Raw genomic sequence first — 11569 nt, 5'->3', positions numbered from 1 at the left:
AAATTTCAAAAATCTTCTTCTCAAGACCCAGATATGGTAGAATCAAATACTCTTCATAGATGGAAGGGTCTTAAGGTGCTTTACCAAAATTGTGAATTTCATGACCCTGGGGTCTCGCGTTTTCCCCTGGGGAAGGAGGGGGGGAGGCAAAATTTGTTATGGTTTATAATGGCAAATGATACTTTGAATGTTACATGTTGATAACTTGATTTGAATTATAACCCTAAGTTGACAGTTTGATACTTTGTAAATTTTGAGCCATCCCTACCCCCAAGGGCATGTAGGGTGGGGCCCAATGGAGTCTGTGTGCTAAAACAAAATTTCTTCATTTTCCTTGTTTAGAATCAGAGGTGCTAGTTTCAAATACTTTTCAGTCTTAAATCTGCATGCTAGAAGATATTGATTAAGGTGGTTTTATTGTTTTTTGTCACTTTGAATAATATTTCTGTTCATGTTAAAAACAAAAATCAACTCTCTGTATAAATATATCAGGTGACCGTTAAGGCCCATGGGCCTCTTGTAATCAATGATCAATGGACATGGAAGTAGCTTAAGGATCCGTACTACTGCTGAAAAATGAAACTTTGCTTTTAAAACTTATTTTTCTGGCATGACTATAGCTTTGATAAATCAATTCTGGTGAAGGGCGAAAGTCGACCAAGTGAAAACTTCCCAGCATACAGGATAGGTACACACACAGGTATACGCAGTCAGCCATGTATGTTACCTCTCATGATAAAAGCAAATTTACATGATCAAAGGTAGCTCCCTTAAGTGAGTTTAATGTTTGTGCTCATGGTGGAAACTTGTTACTAAATTACTGAGTGCAGCTTGTGTATACTAGCAAGTCCCTACAGCAGATAACACTGACAGATTGACCATTAAAATATGATTTAGCTCGGCAAATTACAAATACTCTGGTAAGTCTTTAGATCCCTGGTCATGCAATGCTTTTTAGAAAGAAAAAAACACATTTGTAATTTCATTCAATGTTATTTCCTTTGCACATGGTCTGATATTTTGCAAAGAAAAGTGACAAATTTAAACTGATATACCTTCAAACGAACAATTTCAGTTAATTCAAGCTTGAAATTGAATGGTTCTTTTTTTAATTTCCATGAATGATTTTATTTTATTATTGTCACCCCTTTACATACCTAGTACAAGTGATACATGTACAAGGAAAGTGATTGAAACAAATACGTTTTCAAAGCATAATTTAAATCACAATTTTTATGTGTGTATGGAATTAAATGCATCGTGTACATTATTGCTGGTGATCAGTCTGTACTATTATGGTTATTTTTACTAAAATTGAGTTATTGTCTACACTGAAGGAGTCCCTTTGAAGTGACGGGAATTTAACGTCTATAGTATATTACGTAATACAAACCACACACAGTCACAGTATACTTCTCAAAGCAAATTTACTGCAAGATCTCTATCAATAGAAATAATGAGATTTTGTGCAATTCAAGATGATTCAAATCTAGAAAAGATGTACTGAAAAGCCTTGAAATTATTTTTAAAAAAAACACATCTCCTGCAATGAAACAATAAGGTACTAGTTGAAACTTTTTTGATCAATGTATATATAAAGTTAGTTAAATATTATCCCATTACATCGTAGACGTAACACGCTCAACCCCCTCGATGCCATCAATAGGACAGATACAATGAAAAGCTTCCCTGAATACGTCTATAGAGGTGGATTTGTTATACTTGTATAAATCTACAAGTTGGATTGATAAGTTTTCATTGAGGGCTCGATCTCCTAATCAATGTCAGTAGTCCAACAGGATAGACTCTAGAGTTAATTATTTCAGAGACGTGATACGCTCAGGAATTATCATTGTAGGGGATATTTCCCAATCATTATTTCAAACAAATTTTTCAGAATTTTGTTTGATTGTTCCGTGGTAATACATGTGACGACCTCCAATTTGATTGTTCCGTGGTAACACACGTGACAACCTCCAATTTGATTGTTCCGGAGATGCGTAAACCTCTAGAATCCTATCACTGTGGGAGACATACTAATTTGTAGTTCGGATTAATTTTTGATGATTTGTTTACAGTAGGTATTGTGTAAGTCTGCATTGTACAATGTAGATAGTGAAGTAAAATAATGTATTAATGCGAGAAAATCAGAAAAAAAAACGGAAAGAAAAGCTTGGTTGAGTTCGGCTGACGCTAGCGATGTGTACGTATATGATTAGTGATACACGATCAATACCCACGATGATTTATCTGAGACGTATCAAGTGTCGGTGGGGCAAAAATGTTCTGATTTATAGTCCCTTTACATGAAAGATTGCATTATCAAAGTGCACTCCGCTGCACGGTCTTCTCTAGTTGGACTGGAGGTATACGGGGGTCACTAGGTGCACTTACGATGCACTGCCACAACTGGACTTGATAGTGGTGTTCAGTGGTCTAAAAACAATTGTTAGAATCTATGTTTTCAAACATGTAAGATATGAAAGGCCATGAAGAAACATGATAGAATTAATTACAGATTACAAATATTTTTACTTCAAATTATAGATCGAGTCTCTCGGGGTTTTATCATCAAAAAAATAATTTAAGAATATTTAGAAAAAATTCTCATTGAATAAACAACCGTTTAAAACAAAGTCCATAAATACAATGGAAACAGCTGGTGAATACTCTTCCAAAAGTCAGTTTAATGTATGTCTATACCCTTCACAAGACTGATCAATGTCTCTACGCTTCACAAGACTGATCAATGTATATCAGCTAGAGAAAATCAGTGTAATGTTACAGTACATGTACGATCAAAAGTTAACTCACTGCTGCAACCAATCCAGCTGTCTCAATGTAAAAATTATAAAAAATTGAAAAACTTATTATTTGTGTCAATAGCGGAAGCACTATTCTTTAAGAAAGAAAGAAATGTTTTCCATATGAATATCTACAGATTGTTTTACAGTAATGTTTTTTTTTAAATCACATAAAGAGAATGTCTTATGATCTTGAAGTCCAATTAATACAGTGTGTAATTTGCTACTCACAAAAAGAGGGTTTTTTGTGATTACAAGGTCCTGACATAGATGAAGTGATTTTATGTCTTCTTGTTCATATTACACTCTTTCAATGTAAAGACAACAGTTGGGCGATATTCCATGGATTTCGTGACGTCTGCTCCAGTCTGGGATTGCTACGGCCATGCTCTCTCGGCCATGTTATTGAAGTCATAAATTCATACAAAATGGTGATGATCTCAACGATGCATAACTGTTTGTAATCGTGGAATAGGATTCCTTGGGACTTATGAGCCTAGATGTCATCCATTACAGAATACTTACGGGAAATAACAGTTGTCCGCAAAATGTCTGGAAATTTATGTTGCAAGCACAGCAACAACGCAGAGGTCTAGAATTACTTGAAAAACGACATTTATTTTCATGACCAAATGGGGAACATTTATCATTTTGCTGAAACGGGAAATTGGTTTTGTGATTCCAATATAGTTGGATCATATATCATGCCTGAATTTCATCCCCTTGTAACCATTCATGCTGGTGAGAAATTGTTCGCTCAGATGAGGTGAATAAGTAGTACTAAACGTTTACCTGAATCAATATCTAAGATTCAGGAAATCTGGCGTAAGCACCAATAATATAATCAAATTTCTTGGAGGAGAACATTGTTATGTAGGATGTAAATGTACTTATAATTGCACAGTCATAACTTTCCCAATTTTTTATTGCTAAAGTTTCTCTTTAAGGATAAACGTGCTACCTTACACATCACACTTATGATTTGAACATGTTTCACTAACTATCCTCTTGCAACGAATGTTCAAGGGGATATAGGATTCTGCCTGTACGTACGACGAATGTTACACTCTTTGTCATCGCTCTAGCGACGTCATTCCTCAACAGAATTTCATGAAACTTCATACAAGTGTTTGATATGGCAATATCTTGAACAAGTTTGCGTTGCAGGTTACTGCGTTAAACGTCAAGGCCACTTTTACCATTTTTAGAAAAACTTTGTCATCGCTCTATCAACTTCATTCCTCTACAGAATTTCATGAAACTTTATACGATTGTGTAGTATGGCAATACCTTGAACAAGTTCGTATTTCAAGTTTCTACGTTGAAGGTCAAGGTCACTGTTACTATTTTTAGAAAAACTTTGTCATCGCTCTATCGACTTCATTCCTCAATGCGATTTCATGAAACTTCATACAAGTGTTTAGTATGGCATTGCCTTAAACAAGTCATGTTTCAGGTTACTGCGTTAAAGGTCAAGGTCACTTTTACTATTTTTACCAAAAACTTTGTCATCGCTCTATCAACTTCGTTCCTCAACAGAATTTCATGAAACTTGATACAAGTGTTTGGTATGGCCCTGCCTTGAACAAGTTTGCCTTTCAGTTTACATTGTTAAAGGTCAAGGTCACTTCATTTCCTTTTACATATATGTCACAATGTGTGAATGCGAGGGGATTTGTATCACTTGTAATGCCTTGTTTGTGTTAGAGTTACCTCCCTTTTGGATCTACATACTAACTAAGGACACATTTGTTTATCATGATCCAAACGGTTCAACCAGTTAGACCAGAGCTGTTCCTTGTGAATTAAAGTCTAACCTAGTCAACTGATGCTGCTTTCAGGCCTTAACAAAGCCTTGCAAGGCCTGCATAAACATGTGCAGCTCCTCCAGGATTTATACCCAAAATTTTACATTAAAAAATCAGACAAACTGGTTGAACTGGAAACGCAAGAGGCCTAGGACATTACACTTGTTAGTTGCATGAAAGTCATCTTCCTTAAGAATGTATACTACATTACACATTTATGTTAGAGTTATCTCCCTTGAGAATATAAATGCTGTATCACACATTATACCTTTGATTTGTGCTAGTCATCTTCCTTAAGGATGTATACTACATTACACATTTATGTTAGAGTTATCTCCCTTGAGAATATAAATGCTGTATCACACATTATACCTTTGATTTGTGCTAGAGTCATCTTCCTTAAGGATGTATTCTACATTACACATTTATGTTAGAGTTATCTCCCTTGAGAATATAAATGCTGTATCACACATTATACCTCTGATTTGTGCTAGAGTCATCTTCCTTAAGGATGTATACTACCTTTCACATGACATTATACCTGTGATTTGTGTTAAGAATTACGTCCCTTAGAATCTAAAAATCATTATCATTGCAATGCATGTATAGGTACAATAATTTAGTAGTTTTCAACCATGCCTTGGCTTAAATTGTTGATTTCTTAAATGTGAAAATATCAGTTTGGACCTTGCAAAATTTACACCAACATGAAATGTATTGCATTTCATAACAAAAAATTAAGCGTTAAAGAGAAAAAAACTATTTCTATATTCCTTCCATTGGTGCAGTTTTAAAAGGATCTTGATTGGATGAAAATACCTAATTGAGGTTAGACATATTTTACTCATTATGACACAACAATATGAATCTGCCACAAATTATCACAGCTTAGAAGCAAATCTTCCATTTAGATGCAGTGTATAGTAACTTTAGACATTTAAGGTGATACCAGTACTGATCTAGAATCTCTTTGGTATGTTACAGATATGAGGAAAGCCCTGTCGCGGGACATAGAGAAGAAGTCCATGGTTCCTATACCACATCCTGTAAGACCTGAGGAGTTGGATTGAACTTAAGCCAGACGAATTACCATGGAGACATGTTTTGGTTTACCTTGGTGCTGTTAGCGTCCTGTTTCCTTGCTCTCCTCTTTATGACCGCGCTGATGAAGCTGCTGTCTCTTGGTGCTCAACACTACCTCCCAACCTCTCACCACAGGGACGGGGACTTGTGAGGCACTAGGATTTTTGCTAATTCACCCCTGAAGCTTCACAATGAACTATTCCAACCTATGAATTGGAAGAGTTCAAACGTGTCTCCAGGAGTGAATGAGTTCAATCGTCCTTAGAATCTTATATTCTACACCAAGATCTTCGTTGTAAACAGGAAGTCAAGTGTGCCCAATACACTATAAAGCTGACATCACTGTATGGGCCTGATTGGACAAGTATCTCTGGTTCTACGTCTGGCAACTCGGAAGCGCGCTTTGTTTTGAAAATGAAGCCAAAAATAATTTAATAAAAAAAAAAAAAAAGATAGAAAGTTTCATGGTTTGTTGTCTTTTCTGTTGCTATCTACGCATGTCACTTTTTAACTAAATGCATTCTGATTTAAGAACACCAGCAAAATCTATTTGCAGAATAACAACAATTTTACAATATTATCTAGTTGGAGAATACAGTAATTAAGTCTTTGAAAATACATGAACAATTAATTTCACACCTAGCAGATAGAAAAACCAACATATTAGAATTATGTTCATTGAAGTACAAGTGTAATAAATTGGAGAGATGTTGTCGTTGTATAAACCTTCAAAAATTAATGTCAAAAATTATTATCACTTGACAAAACATAAGGATGGTGGGCTGCCAATAGTAATGTGAATTGTATTACTTTATTTGTTCTGTTTTGTTCTAGAAAACCTCACTCCTCCTGAACCACTGATTTGTTGCATCCTAACATAATTAAAATTTGTATAATATATATATCTGCTTCGAAGCAGTATATACATATTTATGGGGAAAAAAGCTGGGGGAATAAAATATTTGTAACAAAAAAAACGAAAAACAAAAAACAAAAATAAGGAAAAACGTATAATGGAAGAGTGTTGTCCAAAATTGGTGAACTTTAGCCTTTCAAAGACTACATCTCCAGAAAGACTACACAAAATGTGACAATAAATAGCCTGAAATATGACAGGAGTGAGGTGTTCATTGTCAAAGGCTACACAGATTTTTACCATGCATGTATTTGGTCTGTAACAATACTGGGCTAAGATGATCATATTGTGTGTAAATATTTATTGTGTATCCCCTGGAGCCAGGTGAACAGTGCCTTAAATATTAAGTACATGTTTTTACTTCAAAATCCTATTTTTCTAAGCATCTGCACCGGTTGTACCCATATTTGGTTGAAAACATCACCAGGACAAGCTGATCATATTTTGTATAAACGAAGATGGTGCAGCCCCTGGGGCCAGAGGGATGGGGTCGCAATAGAGGAATTGGGTCATGACATGGAAACAGTTGGGATTCCCACACTATAACAGTATATAAAATTGTCAAGCATGAAGAGATGAATACATCCCTGCTTACAGGCTACCAAACTTGACACCAGGGTCTTGCCTGATCCCTGAGGACTTACTCACATGAAGAAAACAGTTGAGAACCCCACCCTATAAGCATATTATATGGGCACCATATAATTTACAATGTTAGTTCTTCATTGACAATGAAAAGCTTCCTGAATCTTTATTGTATTTGGAGCACATGTTTTTTAGTTTAAGAAGAAGATAAAATGTTACTCAGCAGACATCAAAAACGAACACTGACATATTTGTTATGCATTAATGCTATTGGAACATTTGTCTGAATATGAAAACGGCCAGAAATTATAACACAGCATTATCGCAAAGAAAAAACCTGAATGAAAATTGATTTGGAATGACCAAAAACGGTAACTTATGATGCATGAAAACGAAAAACGAAACGAAATACTGCAGATATCTGGCTGTAATTGGCCCCATTACAACTCCCCCGCATGTTCTTTAAACAAACGCTGGTCGTTGAGTCGCGTTCCTGAAAGCGGTTGTTACTTGCTTATTGGTTTTGACACTTTATACCCAAAACATCACAAGACACGATACCACACTGAAACAGTGTTTAAATGATATCCTTATAATCCCAATAATTATATCACGATCACAGGTATACTAAACCCACGTCGTAATAAAGGCCTCTATCAAGATGGCCGCAGAGGAAATACAAACATTATATATTTAAACGTTCTCGTCAAGCATGAAAAAGTATAGGGCAATCACGTCTCCCTGGATTTACCAACAATCAAAACACTTACACTTCAAAAACGTGACGCATAATCTCAAAGTTGATTCTGCAATATGACCGGTAGAAAAAAGATTGGACTAAACATGTCGACGTCAATGTTACTTTCTTGAAAGATGAACGTTAGATGAACGTAACACGCACAGTAGATTACAGTATGCCAAAATGAATTCCACTGCACTCCGCATCTGTTTCGTCCTTTTAGGGCTCATCGGTAATGCCTGGGGCCAGAACGTTGAAATCCAAACTGTTATAAAGTACTGTTGAACATCGGTAATGCTAGGGCCAGGACGTTGAAATCCTAACTGTTATAAAGTACTGTTGAACATCGGTAATGCTAGGGCCAGGACGTTGAAATCCAAACTGGTATAAAGTACTGTTGAACATCGGTAATGCCTGGGGCCAGGACGTTGGAAATCCTAACTGTTATAAAGCACTGTTGAACATCGGTAATGCTAGGGCCAGAACGTTGAAATCCAAACTGGTATAAAGTACTGTTTAACATCGGTAATGCCTGGGGCCAGGACGTTGAAATCCAAACTGTTATAAAGTACTGCTGAATATCGGTAATGCCTGGGGCCAGAACGTTGAAATCCAAACTGTTATAAAGTACTGTTGAACATCGGTATTGCCTGGGGCCAGAACGTTGAAATCCAAACTGTTATAAAGTACTGTTGAACATCGGTAATGCCTGGGGCCAGGACGTTGAAATCCAAACTGTTATAAAGTACTGTTGAACATCGGAAATGCTAGGGCTAGAACATTGGAAATCCTAACTGTTATAAAGTACTGTTGAACATCGGTAATGCTAGGGCCAGGACGTTGGAAATCCAAACTGTTATAAAGTACTGTTGATGGTGATGAAGGTACATAAAACCGTTAGTCTATGAATTTCGAACATTAAAGGGTCACTTATTTATTTCAGATTATATACTGAGTGACGTGTGCATGTTATGAGCCGTACCATTACCCAAAGGAGATACAGTGTTACTGTGGCTATCAAGGTTACGGCAAACCTCCGGAACTAAGAAATCCACGCGCAGAGTATACCACCCTGTATCTTGAAAGATGAGCGCAACACACACACACACGAACAAAATAATTCACATTTAAAGTTTAACTATGATAGCCTTGTGAATACTACGAAAAAGATCCTGATTAAAAATTGAACTATGAGAATCAGTTTGATTAACCGCGAACAGAACAAACCATTTCCTAGATGGATTCTTCCTGCTGACCAATAAAATACTTGGACATGACTTTCTAGCTGAGAGGCTGAATCTATGTTCGAAAATGTTAGGCAGCCATCGTGATCTGAATTTTAACTAGGGGCACGGTATTCTTGTTGTATGACGCCGGGCTCGTGACCGAAAGGTTGCGTGTTCGCGTCACGGCAAGGCACTGTGTTGTATCTGTTCCAGTCTACTCAGCTGTAAATGAGTACGTGGTTGGACAGTGCTGAAATTGTTGAATGTGCAAAGGCCCTATAACCACGGATAATAATTTGTGAACCGCTTTGAGACGACCTACGAACTAGGTTGTGATAAAGCGGCACATAAATAAACCTCGAATTATTATAATTATCATTTTTACTATATATGCTATTTTAATGTTTGATTGAAATGGGTTAATTGTGGTTTTTTATTGTTGTGATCTGTTTTTGACGGAAGACGTCTTTTTTCACAATGTCGTTTTGATTTGGTGTTGCCTCAGTTCCCGTTGTAGTTTTTATAATTGTTTTGGTGCTCTGTTCCTGCTGTCTTTCCGTTTGTTTCTGTAGTTGCCTCGATTCCCTTTTTTGTCCATTGTTTTGTTGCCTTTTCAGTTTGTCTTTCGTTTTTGTTGTCTTTCGTTTTACTCCTAGTTCTGTTTTTGTCTGGCATCATATTTTGGTGTTGCATTAGTTCCTGTTGTTGTCTTTCCTTTTAATTTGGTGTCACCTCGGTCCCCGTTCTTGTCTGTCCTTTTGTTTTGGTGTCTCCTCAGTTCCCGTTTTTGTATTTCGTTTTGTTTTGGTGTTTCCTCAGTTCAAGTTTATGTATTTCGTTTTGTTTTGGTGTCTCCTCGGTTCCTATTGTTGTCTTTCCTTTTCTTTTGGTGTCTCCTCGGTTCCTATTGTTGTCTTTTGTTTTGTTTCGGTGTCTCCGCAGTTCCTGTTGTTGTCTTCCCTTTTCTTTTGGTGTCTCTGTTGTTCCCGTAGTTATTTTTTGTATAGTCATTGAATTCTGATTCCGTCGTTAGTTGACGAGATGGAAATTATTCATTTCTCTGTTATTTGCTAATTAATTCTGAAATCGATAGGGAAAATCGAACAGCACACGTCATCTCTGTCTAATAGTTGACGTTATAAACGAAAGAACAAAGGAGAAATTTCTCTTTTACTATTGATCTGTTCATAACAGAAACGTTCAATATGTCAATTACACGGAATTCAACGGAACGTATCTTCGTCTGCTAGCTTGGCACTACCAAATATAGTACATGAAAGATCATAAAATGAACGTTACCTGGCAGTTATCTGATGCGTGATTACATCAATACCAACATTTAAATACTCTTTTCAACTATTAGCAGTAATTTATTGTAAAATGTACTGAAATGCCAACGACGGCAAATTCCGAAATGTACAAAAACAGCTGGCTATCCTAACATAAAAATGTGGTAATGATGATGGGATAGTCAACATTTTCCAGTAATATATATATTTTTCTTTCAACTTCATGAGTTTCTTTTTAAATATTTTAAAATATTTAAAATTGGATAAAAGAGTTTAATATGAAGGTTCAAAGTTCATTTGAGGATGATGACAACTGTACATTACCATGGCAAACACGTTCTGGAGTTCGTAATCCGTGTTGTTTCCTCATCGGGTAACACACAGCAGGACGGACGATGTCCTTTCAAAACTACTACGCCAGATCGTCCATAAAAATGAGGAATGTTCACGCTCAAACTACCTTGCATAGAGATGGGATATTTGAAGGAGGGAAGGCGACACAAATATAAGTAATGAACTGGGTCCCCTCTCCCGTCTGATTTGGGGTGGACACGCGTTGGCGCGCGGCAAATATTCGGGTCGTCTGCACCTTCGCTGCCTGTCGATTGACATTCATTTCAAAAAGATGGTGTCTATTTCTCATTTAAACACGAGCTGCAGTTCCAAACTTTACCGACCGTGACGAGCGGACAAAGGTCAAAAGCCGGTTCTTTCTGATAAGTGTAGGTGTGTTCCTTGCATAAAATGAAACATTCTTGATTTTATGTTAAAGGCTTTTTATGTCATTATGAAATGTCAGAACAATTCAGAACCCGTTTTTATTGTATGAATTCCTCCATGCAAACGAGCGTTTGACATTATCATTAAATCGATGTCCAAAGTACATTTCCAACAATCAAATAGTGACTTCTTGACAATTGGGTTCAACGCTTGTTGCCTTAAAATGCATAACTTCTGGATATACAATGGGACATTGCTGTACTAGCGTTCTTCTATGTCGCTTCTTTCCCGGAAACTCTTGCCATAAAAGTTCTTTGAAATCATTTATTTACCTTTTACTTTTTAAATTTTCAAGCCTGTATTTTTCTACCACCTGAACTCGTATCATGTTTTAACATT

General features: G+C 36.5%; 1 protein-coding gene across 1 annotated transcript in view; it reads left to right on the top strand.

Moving 5' to 3' along the window:
• Positions 1–6154, top strand: part of LOC110450471 (N-alpha-acetyltransferase 20-like) — a 46285-nt gene extending 40131 nt beyond the window's left edge. The window contains exon 6 of the mRNA XM_021498019.1: positions 5597–6154. Coding sequence (XP_021353694.1) covers positions 5597–5682 — 86 coding nt within the window. The 3' untranslated portion in view covers positions 5683–6154. The remainder of the gene's footprint in view (positions 1–5596) is intronic.
• Positions 6155–11569: the final 5415 nt, after the last annotated feature.

Source organism: Mizuhopecten yessoensis, unplaced genomic scaffold (assembly GCF_002113885.1).
Source record: "Mizuhopecten yessoensis strain PY_sf001 unplaced genomic scaffold, ASM211388v2 scaffold5229, whole genome shotgun sequence".
NCBI classification, from domain to species: Eukaryota; Metazoa; Mollusca; class Bivalvia; order Pectinida; family Pectinidae; genus Mizuhopecten; species Mizuhopecten yessoensis.
This window is presented reverse-complemented; position numbering and strand designations above follow the sequence as displayed.